At 42.6% G+C, this 16045-nt stretch overlaps 1 protein-coding gene across 10 annotated transcripts in view; it reads right to left on the bottom strand.

The window, feature by feature from the left end:
* Nucleotides 1–1109: 1109 nt before the first annotated feature.
* The window catches only part of rapgef2b (Rap guanine nucleotide exchange factor 2b), a 148222-nt gene continuing 133286 nt past the window's right edge, over nucleotides 1110–16045 (bottom strand). For 7 of the 10 annotated variants that reach the window (XM_042493537.1, XM_042493534.1, XM_042493536.1 and 4 more), the window contains 6 exons: nucleotides 14398–14621; nucleotides 13699–13866; nucleotides 12125–12274; nucleotides 8629–8830; nucleotides 8010–8536; nucleotides 5664–7475 (listed from right to left, as the gene is read on the bottom strand). In XM_042493537.1, the coding sequence (XP_042349471.1) occupies nucleotides 7114–7475; nucleotides 8010–8536; nucleotides 8629–8830; nucleotides 12125–12274; nucleotides 13699–13866; nucleotides 14398–14621 (1633 nt within the window). In that variant the 3' untranslated portion in view covers nucleotides 5664–7113. Of the gene's footprint in view, nucleotides 4755–5663; nucleotides 7476–8009; nucleotides 8537–8628; nucleotides 8831–12124; nucleotides 12275–13698; nucleotides 13867–14397; nucleotides 14622–16045 lie in introns of those variants that run through there. The other 3 variants (XM_042493533.1, XM_042493539.1, XM_042493535.1) reach the window with 3 other exon arrangements.

Raw genomic sequence — 16045 nt, 5'->3', positions numbered from 1 at the left:
AATCAGGGTTAAAAATGTGACACAAAAAAAATGTTCTTATATGTGCGGATGAGACAACAGGCCCCTGGGCACAGATATGCAGAGGGCCTCTCCTACACAGGAGCAAAACACAAAGACGTGTATAATTTTGTGTCTTTTTAATATATATGTGTGTCTTTTATTGTCTTTTTGTGTTTCTAAGTTGTCATAATGAGTTTCCTTGTGGTTGTTTTGTGACTTTTTGTAAGTTTTGGGGTCATTTTGAGGTAATTTTCTGTCTTTTTTGGTTGTTTTGTGTCACTGAGGTAATTTTGTGTCTGCTTTGGTTGTTATATATTGATTTGTTGTCATTTTGTGTGTCTTTGTGGTTATTTTGCCTGTTTTTGTGATAATTTTATGTGTCTTTATGTTTTTTTTTTTTTGCATATTTTTGTAGTGATTTGGGTCTATTTGAAGTAATTAGTGTCTCTGAGTTAATTTTGTGTCTTTTGTTTTGTTTTTTTGTAGTTCTTTTGTGTCACTTTTTTGTCTCTTTGATCCTTTTGTTTTTTTAGAGTCTCTTCCTCGTTGGTGCGTGTTAAGTTAACATATTGCATGAGAAGGCAGAGGGACCCCCTGACACTGTCGGCCCCTGGGCTTGTGCCCGGTTGGCCGGTTCAGTAATCCATCCTTGTTTACTTGCAGATGAAATAACCGTAACCACGTGTGTCTCCACTAAAACACTATCCGAAGGTAATCATTTTTCTTATTATGGGTCGTGGTGCACAATGAGCTGGAGATATTGAATTTTTATTATTAAATGAAACGGTTGTTGTGGGAAACAAATGAAAAATGAAATAAATTAGAGTAGTAAAAAATGAGTTTAGAAGTTGTGCTATCCTCACAGCTCTCGAATAACGAGACAATACAGAACAAGTAAATAAAAGCGAGGGGGGACTTCAATATCTCCTTTTTATTAACTCTGCCGCGGTCAGATAGAAAAGTATGAGTTACACTTTTCAAGTTGCTTCCATGACTTGTGCAAACACTAAACCGTATCTGGGCGAAAATCTTCTAAAGGGAAAAAAAAAGTCAGAAAAGAAAGACATCGAAATGCAGAAGAAATGAATAAGTGCATTTAAACCTATGTGTTGATTCTTTATGCAGTATTTATTGATTCCCAGCTTCATATAAACTGGATGTTGAGGCATAAACATAGTACATTTGAACAAAAATATAACCAATATTTACAATTATTGTATTAAAAATACAAAAACAACTGATACGTACTCCACCAATTGTCTTTTTAAAAGACATACAGGTCAAAGTAGTACAAGAAAGAATGAAGAAAAGAAGGTCGTCACCAGCTAAATGTACATTTCTCACTGACATCACACATCAAACAGGAGTAGCAGTTCTACCTACTACACTTATCTTTACGCTTGTACATTTTTGTGCAACTTTTTGTTTTTCAAAATAGGACTCGGCCCGCTAATATGCACATTATCTTCAGAGTTGAATGAAAGTGAATGATGCATGTCACCACTGTATTACAAACAAATTATTAACAATCTATCTGCAGCCATTACAAAAAAACATACAATAACAAAAAGAAACCCAAGAAATCATTAGTGTATAGTCACAGACCACAGTGGAAAACACTGCACTCATTCATCTTTTCTCAGTCTGTAGTTTCCGAGACTGATCAATGTGATCAGTGCGACTCAGTGATAGAAGAAAACAAAACTTTTCACAACTGGATTTCTAATCGTTCTGATTGGCAGCCTTGAAAAAGATTTTCTTCATGTGTCAACTTCCCCACCGGAGTCGGAGAAAATAAAAAAGTCTTCAGTCACTTCCATCGACGGCGAGATATGGTGGAAAAGTGGACGCAGACGTTAGTGATTTTACAGCATCCACTGAGCTGATGTGAGTAACAGGTGAGGATGAATCTGCAGCAGAGGGAGAGGTGCAGCGTCGCTCCGTGTTAGACAAAAACATCGAGCGTGATGGTGTCGTCTGAAGCCACGTGAAAACAAACGAGGAAAATGCTCGGCTTCATCTTGTACTGAGTCGTAACGTGTGAAAATAAAACTTTCGGGTTAGTTTCTTGAATAAGGCATTTCACTCCACGATTGTTTGATTCAAAACTGCTCTTGAAACAAGGTGATTAGTGACGGGGACGACCACGCAAAGAAATGTATGCGATCATGGCATTGTAAGGCGCTTTGGACATTCACAAAATGTGGCAAGTCGGGAAAAAAAAGAAGCCAAATCTGATTTTTTTTTAAGGGAAATATGTGTGTTATAAGACTCTGTACAAGATCATTTGTAAAGGTAGATAGTTAATTTACACATGGCAGCTTCTGAAATATGCTGATGTTCACCCACCCTGTCTGTGATCTCTTCACACCAAAATAAAAGGACAAGAGGCAACTTTTCTGACAACAGCGAGCCTTCGCTTACTGTTCACAGCTTTCAACCTCCAGGACCAAAGGAGCAGTGTGTAAGGTTTAGAGGGATTTAGTGGCATCTAGTGGTGAAGATTGTGGTTTGCAAACAGATGAAACTTCTCCCAGTTAGCAATAGTTTCGTGTTAATGAGTTTTTAGCGGGAGCTGAATTCTCCACAGAGGTCTCTCCCTCTCCAAAACAAATGGATCTGTTGGTATAAACCTGTAAAAACGCTGAATAAAGCAGTTTCATGTTTGAAATCAGCGTTTCTCAGAAGGTGTTTGGCATGTTGAAGACAGGCCGCTAGCTCATCACCTGCTAATGTCTGCTCAAATTCCTTCTCTGATAACTTAAAACTCAGATATTCAGGAGGTTTTTAGCGGGAGCTGAATAATTCTGAAATGTCTCCTGCTCATTTAAAGCAGTAAAAACACTGAAAAAAAAGCAGTTTCAGTTTCACTAAAATCAATGGGTGCGTTCAGAAGTGCTGGAGTGCAATCTGGCACAAACCGGACTGTTTGTAAATTTCGGAGCGTCGTTGGAATGAACCGTTTGGATATCAAAGAGCACCGCACTGCCGGAGCAGCAGGGTGTACTCTGGGTAATCCGTCTGGGGAGACAGAGCAGCGGAGCGTCAAGTGCAACTGAAATGGCAGAAACCCTGCTGACCACATGTTAGAAAAGTAACATAATAGTGTTATTACAGTTGAATGTTCTGTCACGTCTCATAACATCGTCCTCACCGTCGATAAACTCTTTCACAAGAGGCTCTATATTTTGTATTATACACATCGATAGGAAAGTTTTTCTTTCATCCATCTTCACCTGACCGTCTGAAATACAACGCTCTTTTTTATCGAACGACTTCGCTCTCATTTTAGTGTTTTTCCAATGCTGCTCACTGCAGAGGTGGCCGACATGAAAACATGAATATCTGGAGCCGCTGTTTAGTTTGTCTACTCTAGAAACATTACTCCCTATGTAGATACAATCGGCTCATTTTAAGGTAACTAAGAAACAGCAGTTCTTATTTTCATGTGATTAAAAACTAAAGAAAACATGCTTTTTATATGATATTCAATTTCTGCCATTATATCCCCCTAAAGTCCACACACCGGACCTTTCAAATCTCCTCCACTGCTCAGCTGTAGTTACCTCCGGTTCACTGCAGAGACCGACAGGATGGAGTCCGACGTGTTCGCTCAGATTTCAGTGGCGATCACCTCTGTGCTTTTTGGATATCACCTACGGGCCAGGAACAAAACACGCTCTCGATGTAACACCAAGCAACGGGATGAAGAAAGAGTTTTTGATATAACCAGACGAGCTCCGCGGTGACAGTCAGATATGGTTCACTCATACCCTGCTATCCAGGCCAAAGGTCCGGTAACATCTAGGATTGTGCTGAAAGTGCTATTTTTTTTTTTTTTTTTTAGAAATGAATGTGTGTATGCACTGCTATATAAAATGTATTTTGTGTGTTTGTGTGTGTGTGTGTGTGTGTGTGTGTGTGATTACACTGTGCATGTTGGTTCTCCCGACCGAGCTCTTCCTCTTAGCTTTGATTCCAACCAACACTTGATAAACTTTCACATGTGAAACATGAGATAATACTGGATTTAGAGTTCAAACACGCAACAACAGATGGGTCGTTTCAGTCCAGGCAGAGAAAAGTGGGCTGACTTGGTGTCTCTTTTTTCGGCCCCCAGAGTGCAAACAGTCAGAGAAAATGACGCAAAAAAAAAAAAAAAAAAAAGAAATCTAGTGGGAAAATTTAAGAGTCAAGTCAACCGTTGTTTTCTCTCCGTCTTCAAACGATAAGTCTGTTTTTATTTGTTCTGTTCTTCAGAAAGTAGAAAATGAGAAAGTGCAGATGAAGCTCAACACGTCGTGATGCTGTTGTGTTAACGGGTGAGTTTGGGGGTTTCGGGGGCCGGTTTCTAACAGCAACATCTATGTGGTTTCGTGTGTGTGTGGCCAGGTCGACCCCCCGGCACCAGTTAGCTTTCTGTAGTCTTTTTTTTTTTTTTCCAAAGTGCCAGGCGTTTTGTCATCGTCTTTGACCTTCTCTCCATCTCTTCTTCACAGTATTTTTTTTGCATGCAGGGTCATTCAACCCCCGATGATGCTTTAAGGCAGGGGAGGGAGACGAGCAGAGGGATCCACCAATCAGGAGGGAGAGCCAAGTGGAGGAGGCAGGCACGTACGTAACTGATGATGAGTCCATAGATCTGTCTGTCTGTCAGTCTCTTTAATCCTGCCCACCCCAAACCAGGGGGACTTCAAGTTACTGCGAAAGGACGTCCACCGTTGTCCCTCAGACCGCTGACACCTGTTCATCCTCTGTGGACACAAGAGACAGTGAACGGTTACACTGAACGTGAACGTGAAATGTAGAAATTATTTTTTCAAAAAGGTCAAACAGTTGGTGTTAAATTCAGTGAAAGCTTAAAAACGGCAGCTGCAGCAGCGTTCAGTTCGAATGAAAACCTGCCCTCCTATAAAACCCAGCGCCGAAAAAACGCTGGCAATGGAAGTTTCTGCAAACCGCGGACACAATAAAATAAGCTCTTTATCGAGATGAAGTGTAAATTTGTAAAATTTGTAAATTTCACTGTGCAGTTCATCTTTTTGCAGGAGCAGTGGTCATGTGTTAATCTGTAAATCATTTATTTTATGTATCTATTTTTTTGCTGATATCTGTAGAAACAGAAGATGAAACATACTTCGTATTGTGATGATGTAATTGCATTTGGGATGAGCTGGACTGACATTTGACAGAGAGAAAAACTTACTGACTCACGTTTGCACATTTATCATGTAGTGAATACATTAAAACGCTGAAACTTTACATTAAAACAATACCAATAAGTTTATAGTTGTGATTACAAAAACGTCATGTTGTGACTTTAAATAGTCGGATTTGAGGGCACAACGCTGGCTGAAAATGCTACGAAACAACAATAAAACGCTTTTGTGGCAATTTCCCGTCGGGAAACATGTGATCACCTCTTTTTATGGCACTATCCTGGCAGCTTCAACCGGTGCTTTAAAACAAAAACAGTTTGACGGCTAAAAGGCAGCCGGAAACGCAGCGTTGACTTCCTAAAAAACAGCTGATTTTATTGTAAATTGGTCACAAACAGTGTCAGGTCCCACTTCCTCTCAATGACAAAGCCAGCTCATATACTACTTTAGAAACGCTGATATTATACATACGAAACGCACAACATACATGTAACATATTTGGGGTTTGCAGAAACGTGTAACGCTGACGTATTGTTCTGCTGACACGGCTGTCTTGTAGGTCACAAACCGTGAATACCGTTTACTTTTAATGACAAAGAACATGCCATCATTTTTCAGATTTAAGTCACTATGCTTAAGAAAGTCAATTCTGCAACGACCTGAAACTTTACAGTGACAAAGACATTTAGAAATTTTAGATTTTTAGGTTTGTTACCAGCTCACTGTAACGCAGTCGCAGTTCTCTGCTGAATCTCCTCCAGCAGAAGTGAACAGAAACAGCGGCCGCCTAACACAAAAACACTCTGAAGACTCTGCCCTGAAATACTGCTGATGATTATTTTTGTCTCTCTGCATGTTTTTAATATTTATACTGTGTATTTTTTGAGTACTATTTGTGCTACAGATGAAAATCTCGTTCTCACTGGCTTTAACAGATGACATCACATCCCCCCGATCCTTGCTTCCCTCCATTGGCTCCCTGTTAGTTTTAGAATTGATTAGAATTGATCACTTTTACAGCTCGTTCGGGTCTGGCCCCCAGCTACATAACACAACTGACGACCCCACATGAGCCAGTTCACAGCCTTAGATCCTCGGGGTGTGACCTTCTAGCCGTTCCAAAGTCGAGGCTTAACTCTAAAGGTGACCGTGCTTTTGCCATCAGGGCCCCTCGGCTTTGGAACGACCTGCCTGAGGAGATAAGGCTCGCAGAATCAGTGACTTCTATAAATATTAAAACCCATTTTTATAGACTTTTATAGACTTAATTTTACGTGATGTCGTCTGTTTTAACTCATCTAGTTTAATTCTGCATGCTTTTAAAGGTGCTATATAAATAAATGATTATTATCGTCGTCAGTAACTCTGGCACATTTACAGGCTTGTGTCAATTAATAGCTGCTTTAAAAAGATTTTTAAAAAGTGCTGCTGCAGTGACACAGAACTCGGAGTCAGTGTGTGTGCGTCGGGTGCGTGCCGCTGCAGGAGGATGGAGGTGCATGTTTGCAGGCGGTTGGAGTGCATGGGTGAGAGGATCCTAACAGCACTGTGCCGGCTGATGGATGCTGTTGGTCACAGTGTGTGAGACGGTGAGAGAGGAGAGCGGGATGTGTGGTGGCAGAGAAGTGGTGAGTGTCTGCTCCGACCAGTATGACTCATGCATGATGACACATTGTGGGTTAAAGGTGAGGGTCCCACTCCAAATAAACAATTCCCACATCATAAATACGAAATTTCGTTTTTTCATTAGGAGCGCTGATGGAGGATTGTGATTTGGAGCGGGACCGGTCCTGCTGGTGCTGTGGGGAGTTGTGTGAAGGATGGTCAGTCTCAGTCCAAGTGTGTGTTCCTGTTCACATGCAGGTTCATTGGAGTGGAGGGGGGCGACCTGATAAATGAGTTTTTACCTGCCTTGGGGAGAGGGGCCCTGCCTGTTAACCCCGTACACACACTCTCATGGTCTGGGAGTCTCGGGTGTATGCTGAGCCACTGGCTTTGGCTTCCTCAGAGGGATTAGTTTGGAAGACAAGGACTCACCCTCCTCTTCCTCCTCAGCCTCTTGCTCCTCGGCCGGTGAGCGCGTGCGGTGGAGGCCGCCCGCCCGCTGTTTGGCCCCCTGGGAGTCTGGCGACTGGGTGACCATGCGCGAGCGCTGCAGAGCCGTGGTGTAGTCTGGCGGCCGGCGCCCTGTGTGGGTCGCCGTGGTCGTGGTGACAGACGGGGCCGGGTGCTGCCCTTCAGCGAGGTCGGAGATAGTCAGGGCGGTGTAGCCGGGGGGAGTCGGGGGAGGCTCACGGTAACGGCTTTCTTTCCGCGCTGAAGGACACAAAAGAAATGTTGATGATAAAGACTCTTGGAAAAACTTTTGGAATATTATCGACTCACTGCGGAAAATCTGAAACCTGTTAAAGTAACAAGGTTTTGAAAGGCAGTTTTTTCCAGTTTTTTGATCTCAAATGACACCAGTTCGTCTAACACAGGAATTCCTGCTGTCTTAAAGAAGCAGTTCAACATTTTGGGAAATATTTTGAGTTAGAGGAGAAGATTAATGCAACTCTCACGTCCTATTTGGAGCTGGAGACAGCTGTCTTATCTTAGCATAAAGAAACAAAACGATGGGAAACAGCTTGCCTGTCTTTGTCCAAACGTAACAAAATCTCTAACAGAACCTCTAAAGCTCACTAATAACATTTTATACCTCAAGTGCAAGTTCTGTTTTTTCAGTTGTTTTTAGATTTATAATTTGTAAAATTTTTTCTGCCGGTCTTCAGAATATTTTTCTCTTTTAATAGAAATATTTTGCCGAAGCGAGCGATCAAAGCAACAGAACTGTGATGTTCAGTCACTCACAAATGAGGCCTTTACCCCCGGCGGTGATGGGTGACGGCGAGGGCCGGCCGAGCTGCTTGGCCTCCTCTGACCCGGTGGATGTGATGCTACTTGTTTCTGGGTCGGCGTTGACGTCCTTCCCTCCTCTCCTCTTGATGGTGCCAGTGTCTCCCTCAGAGTCCTCTCCCCAGTACGCAGCTGAGGATGACGAGGAGCTGGCCGACGCCCAGCTCCCCCTGGCCTGTGCTGCCCACAGCGCGGCGGGACCCCCTAATAAGGCCTCCGGTCCGCCAGGAGGGAGCCCTCCGATGCCTCCGCCTCCACCTCCACCGAAAGCCAGAGTCTCCCAGCTGCGGCCCTGCTGCATGGTCTGGATGTTGTCGTGGGAACCAGAGGAGCAGGAAGTCCAGGAGCCGCGGCCGCTGTCTGCGGCATCGAGGGAAACACGATCGCCCTGATCCTGAGTCAGCTCCTCTGAGCTGGGCGAGGAGAGAACCGTGGGGCAGCCGGTGTAAATTCCCCGACAGTCCTGCATCGATGAATACGACCTACGGGGCGATAAAAATCAAGAAAATGACTCACGTTTAAAGATCAGATGAATAAAACAGAACTTTACCTCAAAATAAACTGCTGTTCTTACCCGAGGCTGTACTGGTCGGGGTCGGTTGTGGCTCTTCGTTCTAGCCGCTGTCCTCCGATATGAGATTCCCCGACTCCTCCGGAGTGACGCAGTCTCCTCTCCTCCTGGGCCATGTCGAAAGAGGAGTTACTGACGAGGCTGGAGCGAGAGGAGATCTCACTGTGACCGGAGTCCGAGTAGGCGTCACCCATCCGGTTGTAACCTGAAGGAGAAAGAAGAAATGTTCACGTACAGAGGAAACAGGGTTTCCCACACATTTATTCATTTTAAAACATCTGCCGCCACATTTATAGACTCGAGCATAGTAAAAAACAGTGAGGAGCAGGTTGATCCTCCTCAACTGGAAACAGAGAAGAAACACATTCAAATCTAATGAATGATGTCATGAAAAACATTTGGTACTAAAACTAGAAATCTTTTTTTTCTCTTTTCTTTGAGATATTTTTTCAAATCTTCCTCTTCTTCCCGTTTCCTTGATTCAGTTTGTGCTCTGCATTATTACTGTTATTATGAGTGCAGAGGTTTGTATGTTATTGTGACGTTATTGTTATCGATGTTACTGCTGCCACGTATTAATTTTACATTTTTGGATCTGAAACGTTCATTGGGAACGCTTCTGGAGTTTATATGTTACTGGGTTATTTTTTTCACATCACGCTTGGAGCACAGAGGATACTCTGGGCACAGGTGGAGCAGTAAATCACCAGGCGCAGTGAAAGCGGGTCTATAAGTTCGCTTTAACTTGCATCTCATCCATCAAACTGATCTGATCAGCTCTGATCGTATCAATAGATCAATTATTCACCCTGCGACTCCTCAAACTGCAGCTGAAGGAAAAAAGACCTCATGATGAGTTCTGCCTGTGCTGCGTTCAAGGACCGAATTTCAAGAGTGGACGCAGAGTGGAACAGAAGATAACCGCGCCCCCGAATCGTCAGCACACATTAACTGTATTTCTGTGGGAAACACTGAAGGAGAGAAATTTTTAAAAATGCCAAACTTGGCATCAGAAGCTCAGTCCAACTGATTTGCTTCTGTTACAAAAGTGAACCTGACAGATTAAATTTAAATCCCTAAAAAGAAAAGGATGATAAAGCCCTAACGCGGCCCCCTGCACGCCGAGACACGTTCCAACACAAACCTCCAAACATCAAAATAACCTACGGAGGATCAACTTTCCTAAACTCTCGTCATAAATCATCTGTAATTCACATATCTTATCTCAGTCAGTCTGTCTAAGTGAGGCATCTCACACACACACACACACACACACACACACACACACACACTTTGGGGATAATTGTAGAGTGCCACTTCCAAGTAAGCCGACCAGCTCTTGGGGATCAGTGCATTAGATTCTTACTGAAGCAGCAGTTTGTTACGACACTCTGGGTTTCAGCGCAGCGCCGAAGTGTGTGGAAAAGTTTCGATAATGAGCGTGAAGGGACTGGGAATTGCACAACAAAGTCTGGGGGAGTATAGAGAAATCACTGGTTATGACTGCTGACACACGTAAGTACATATTTTCTAGTTACGGGCGACTGTCAGTGAGGTATTCAACGTAGCTGAGCTATACAGCTGAACAGTTTGATGGCTGTATTCCCCAGCAGCTATCGGCATAAATCACCTCAATAACCTCTTAAATGCTGTCGATACTTCTGAATCTGAAGAGAGGAGGGAATGTTTAAATACATTTTTACGGAGCTTTCACTCCAGAGATTTTAACACCAGTCAGAAGAAGTGCAGACTGATCAGGATTAACCATCGAAAGGTGACGTAACAATTAATCTCAGGCTGAAGGGGAGACACACGAACCCTTCAGGTTCCTGCAGCACCACAAACACTTTCCAAGTTCATTTCAGCTCAAGATCTGAAACTGCAAACACAACAGAGGTCAACGTGCAAAGCCAAAGTCCTGAGGACAAACTGTCAAACCATCCCGTCCAGCAGCTTCTGGAGCTTGATCCACTTTCATTTAGACCAGGCATGTCAAACCGGTCCACAGGGGGGCCGGTGTGGCTGCAGGTTTTGTTTCCAACCAAGTAGCAGCACACCAGACTTGACTCATTTAATCAACTGATCTCCGTCTTCAGACAGTTGATTGGTCAAACTGTGTGCTCTTGGTTGGTTGGCACAAAAACCGGCTGCCAAACCGGCCCCCCTGTGGACCAGTTTGACATGCCTGATTTAGACAAAGTCACAAGTTGCATGAAAACAACTTACTGACATCCATTTATTTGACCAAATTACTGATCACTCGGTCACCATTTCATTGGAAAATACATAAAAATAAGAGGCAAAGCATCTTTTATATCTTTCGAAAGCGTTCTTCTGTGGTTCCTTATTGGACTAAAATTCATGACATCCTTTTAACCAAAATTAATTCCAACTGAACTGATGTATCTGCTTAGACTGGAGGAACTCAAATGGAGAGAAAATTATAAAAACCTGTAAAAATTTTATTGGTGGCCAGTTAGAAATTTACTAACCAAGAAATGGCTGAAAAGATAATTAAAACAGTTAAATCAATGCAAAAGAAATTGCCATTTTTTATTGCCATAGAACACTGAAAGACGGTTTAGTGTGGAGCTTTCTAGCTCGGAGGTTGTTGTTGTTGTTTCTTGCATGGCGATAAAACAAAATGTGGAGATACCTCACGCAGAAAACCAGAAGGCCAATGACAGGCTTTATGCCCAAAGTCTACATCCTGTGAGCCAGTCGACATATTTCTGACTCTGCGGCCTGTAAGAGGATCCAGTAACGCGATCAGACAAACAGGAAGAATAACAACAACATGATGCAGTCTGAAGCTCGGTGGGAATTTGGTGGCCTTTGTTTAAATTCACGTGTTGGTTTGTTATCGTCTGTTCTGCGGCCACGACCACCAGACAGGAATTTATTAACCGCTTTATTTGACTATTTCTATTCTTTAAACCCATTTTTGACTTGATTTTATGTGATGTCGTCTTTTTTAATTCATTTATTTTAGTTTGTCTTTTACTATTATTTCTGTGTTTACTGCTAACATTCTTTGAATTGTATTAACTCTTAGTGGTATGGGTTGTTATTGCTATTTTTATTGTTTATTGTTTCGCTCATGTCTCATTCTTCTTTAGATTTTGTCTGGTCTTTGTTCGGCATTATTGTTTGGCTCTTATGTTGCTCTTCTTCCTTCTGCTTTGCTCTGTTTGTCGAAGCACTTCATGGACTCTGCTTTTAAAGGTGCTTTATAAATTAAGTTATTATTTTTATTATTAATATTATTACTCTAATTTAGTGCATGTTGTCACATCTCACTGTCTCCAACCTGCAACACATTAGATAATCTTTGTCCTCCAGCAGTAAAGCAAAAGAAGGGGTCTTAATTTGGAGGGGAAAATTATCTGAAACATGATGCAATGCATGCTGGGAGCCACCAGGCGGCGTGTGTGTCACACTGTGACAAAGGGAAGGAGCCTGGAGATGGTGAGGGAGAGAGGGAGGATTATTGGCTTACCCTTCTTGGGTGAGCTCTGGGGGGAGGTGGGAGGGGAGGAGAGCTGGGAGGAGGCGTTGGACACAGTGTCCTCTGGCTGCCTCCGGTGCCTTTCGTTCCCCTCCTCTGACAGAGACAGGATCTTCTTCAGAGACTGAGGCGAACTGGTGCCTGCAGACATTTACAAGAAGATGAGCAGAATTAGCATGAGGAACACTGCCATCCCCCCCGAGGGGGCCGGGATGCTAAACTGCATTGTCTGGGATTTTTTTCTTTTTTTCTGTCTTTGCTGGATGTCAGACGGCCTGTAGGTGGCAGCACTGTCATAAAGACGCTGGAGAGGCTGGCTCTGCTATTGTCTGCAAATAACAGGAGGAGGAACAAAAACAGGGCAATGGTGGCCCACAGAAGGACAAATGAACAAGATCCACAGACGCTTATATTCAGTTCAGCCATAACCACACAACTAAACAATATTATGAACGTAATGATAAGATGTTTGTCATCTTGTACAAATAATTGAAACCACCATTATTAAGATGATCGAAGCTTTGAATCACAGAGACTTAAGCTTAAATATGATACGACATGTCCCTCATAATGAATTATAAACTGAGCAGCTCCTCTAGTGGACTGTACAGTTCAGGATTTAAAAATGTATATATGCATTATGCTGTACTAAATAAAATGTATGTACATTTTTCATTACAAATAGCTCTCATTAGGAGTTTTTGCAGCATACAGTTTGCAGACTCCCTGAAAGGAGCTGCCCACTGATGAGCTTCGCCGAGGACCACGTTTGTACTGCACGGTCTTTTTCGTCTGTTTCCATTTGACGTCATGTACTGTAAGCCGGCCAGGGTTTGGTACAGCACCGTCACCTCTCCTTTGACAAGTAAAAATCATGGTGAATTTCCATCGTTGGACATATGCTCAATAAAAGCTAGACTTCACTGTTTTGTCCGTGTCGTTGCTTGGCTTTTGTGTTTTCTGTTGTTTACACAGCTAAAAGGCTTTGCTAATGCTGCACTGACTCACGTTTTTGACCAATCAACATCCACTCATCTGAAATAGGAGCTAAAAAGTCTTTCAAAAGATAAAATCTACAGTCGCTCCTAATTCTTACAGTGTGAACACAATAAAAAAAGAGGGGTTTCTTAGAACTGTACCCGTTCCTGCTGTGGATCATATAACATTATACCACACAGAGCCGGCTGTGTGTTTGGGTCAAGGTCGAAATATGTGGACAGTTTATTCATTCCTCAACAAGAAATCATGGATTACCAGAACCGCCCGAAAACACGGACAATTACACAGCGGCCAAAAATGTAAGAGGAGGAAAAAATGACGTACTGAGCACAAGTTAAAGGAGCTGATGGAGTCACATTTCACGTGAGTTGTATGTATAATTCCATGCGACAAAAGAATGATTGATTAACCGATAAAAAAGTTCCTCTGGCCCAAAAGCGCCCGATGCTTCGACAATAGTTCTTGTTCTAAAATCTTAACTTAACTCTAGTTGTATAATCTTTAGGTCCTGGTTGAACTTACAGATCTTACTATTCCAAATTCATAAAGTTTGATCTTTATCTTACCAAAAGGCGGCAGATCCTTGACTGGCACTTTCTTTCGGGATGGGTAAAGGGCCACGGCGGGGACCTGGAGGGCCTGGTTTCCTTTGGCCAGCTGGCCCCTCTGTTGGCTTGCAGCTCTGGACACGACTGGAGACGTGTCCGGTCGTTTCCCACCGGCATTCTTAGGCACTGAGGACGGTGAAAAATGTATGACCACGAGAGATTTAGTTTTTATACTTCAAACTGAAATGTGAATTTGAAAAAACAAACGAGTAAAGTAGTGATTTTTTTTCTCTTGCTTTTGCTCTTTGATTGTCTTGAGTGAATGTTATTTTAACGTTTTCTTAAGATGTTGTATCTCATGAATTTTCGAATTTATGACATTCAAAGCTGTTTAAGACTGTGTATGAGGGTCTTGTTGACCACTTGCATTATTTGCAGCAAGTGAAGTTGGCATTAAAAACAGGAAATTGGCCCTGTGTCTCAGTCAGATTTATTCACCGCCGAGGAGTCTTAAAAGAAGACTGAGTGTCTCGTCACTCCGGCGGTCCCACCCTGTCTGTCTCTGCTGTGAATCCTGGGAACATGCATGTGTCTCCGGAGAAATATGCAGTTAAACAAAATCAAGAAAGTAATTATATTCTTGAAAGGATTCCTCTGCAGGGAGGTGAGACGGTATGAGTTTATTTTATACATTACGCTCGTTTTTTTCGGACTCACGTGTGCTGATGGAGGGCTCGCACTGCAGCGAGAGCGTCTGCAGACTCTCCTCGTTCGTTTCCAGGCTGAGGTTGGACAGGTACTGCTTGACCTTCCTGGCCATCTGGGCGTCCTCGTAAAGCTTTTTGGCGTTCAGGAAGGAGCTGCGTCGCACCCTCTTCTTGTGCCCGCCCGTCTGGGTGACGTCGAGCACTGCCGCATTGGCACTACCCTGGCTTAGGGACCTGGACGCACACGTGCAGCCACACAGAAACATGAACGTAGATGTGCAGGTACGAACGCAGACAAAGACGCATGAAAACAAATAGAAAGAGCAGAGAAAGTCTGATTAGAATACAGTGTGTAAATGAGATGGTGTTTAAGTAGAATTACTTAGGTAATTCTACTGGGCTACACAGCGAGCCTGCTGTTTAAACTCGGACATGCAGAGAGCAGTTTTAGGTATTTCTCTCAACTCCAAAACATTCCAGTCATTCCAGGCGGCAGAGGGGGGTGAGGGATGATGACTGTAGTCAAACAACAGGAGAGGAGAAACGGGACTTCTACGGGTGTAGCGCGGTCATAGTTTACATTTCTGTGGCCTGAGTCAGAGCTCGTAGTAGTAGTAGTAGTAGTAGTAGTAAAAACGTGCACGTGGTCTCAGCCAAATGGTACAATTAATGAAAACACAGTCAATGAGAAGTTTGCTCTCATCAAAATATTTATGGTCTTTTACTTCAAAAGGTGTTTCTAATGTAAACAGTTAAAATTTGGATTCTGATAACTCTTTTGTATGTATGGATGCTCATTTTCATTCATTTTTGTTGTTGTTGTTGTAAGTGCTATTTTTGCATGTTGTAATTACAACTTGGCACCTCATATTCCCAGGATTAGGATCTCATAATTACAAGAAAACTCACAGTTACCAGATACAGATCTTGTAATTCCAACACGGCTTTCTCATAATTACAAGGCGCTAAGTCATAATTACGAGACACAGAATTCATAATTACCAGAGAACTCTTTCCCTCTAATGAACCTCTGTGTGCTTCTATATGTCTCCCAGTAAATGCTGTCTGCAATTCGATGTCCCATTTGACCACAAGAATGTAAAGCATGACTGAAAAAAGATTTTGTGTCTAGATCTCTGGCTGTTTGGAGCTCTCATTCACAGATAAAACCTTAAAGACAGGCGGAGTTCTTAAACTGAAGCTGCATGCATTTAGTTAGGTAAAACATGTCAAAAAAGGTCACATTTGCTGTGTCAGAGATAGATATTAGTTTTTGCCTTTTTGCTGACAGCAGCACAAAATAAATGTGCTACTATGTTACATTATGCGGAGGGTTATTCACGAGAGATTACTGTAACAGTTTCATCACAAAATACAAAATTCCATGATTTCCCAAAAAGTTTCAATAATATTTTGCTTAATCCATAACTTTTCCATTAAAAGTATGATGAAATTCAATGACTTTTTAGGTTTTCCATGACCGTGGTAACTGTGGACATTGCTGTTGAGTTTTTCCAAATGTATTTTTTTTGGTACTTGAGCACTTTAAGCCGAGTGTATTTCCATTACACTGGAGAGAAGGCAGACATCATCTACAGCCGATATCTCCAACATTCGGCAACTCTATTGATGAACAGCAGTACAGGTAGGAGGAATAA

This window comes from Plectropomus leopardus, chromosome 9 (assembly GCF_008729295.1).
Source record: "Plectropomus leopardus isolate mb chromosome 9, YSFRI_Pleo_2.0, whole genome shotgun sequence".
Classification (NCBI taxonomy): Eukaryota; Metazoa; Chordata; class Actinopteri; order Perciformes; family Serranidae; genus Plectropomus; species Plectropomus leopardus.
The sequence above is the reverse complement of the archived record's forward strand: the minus strand, read 5'-3'. Positions and strand labels throughout refer to the sequence as shown.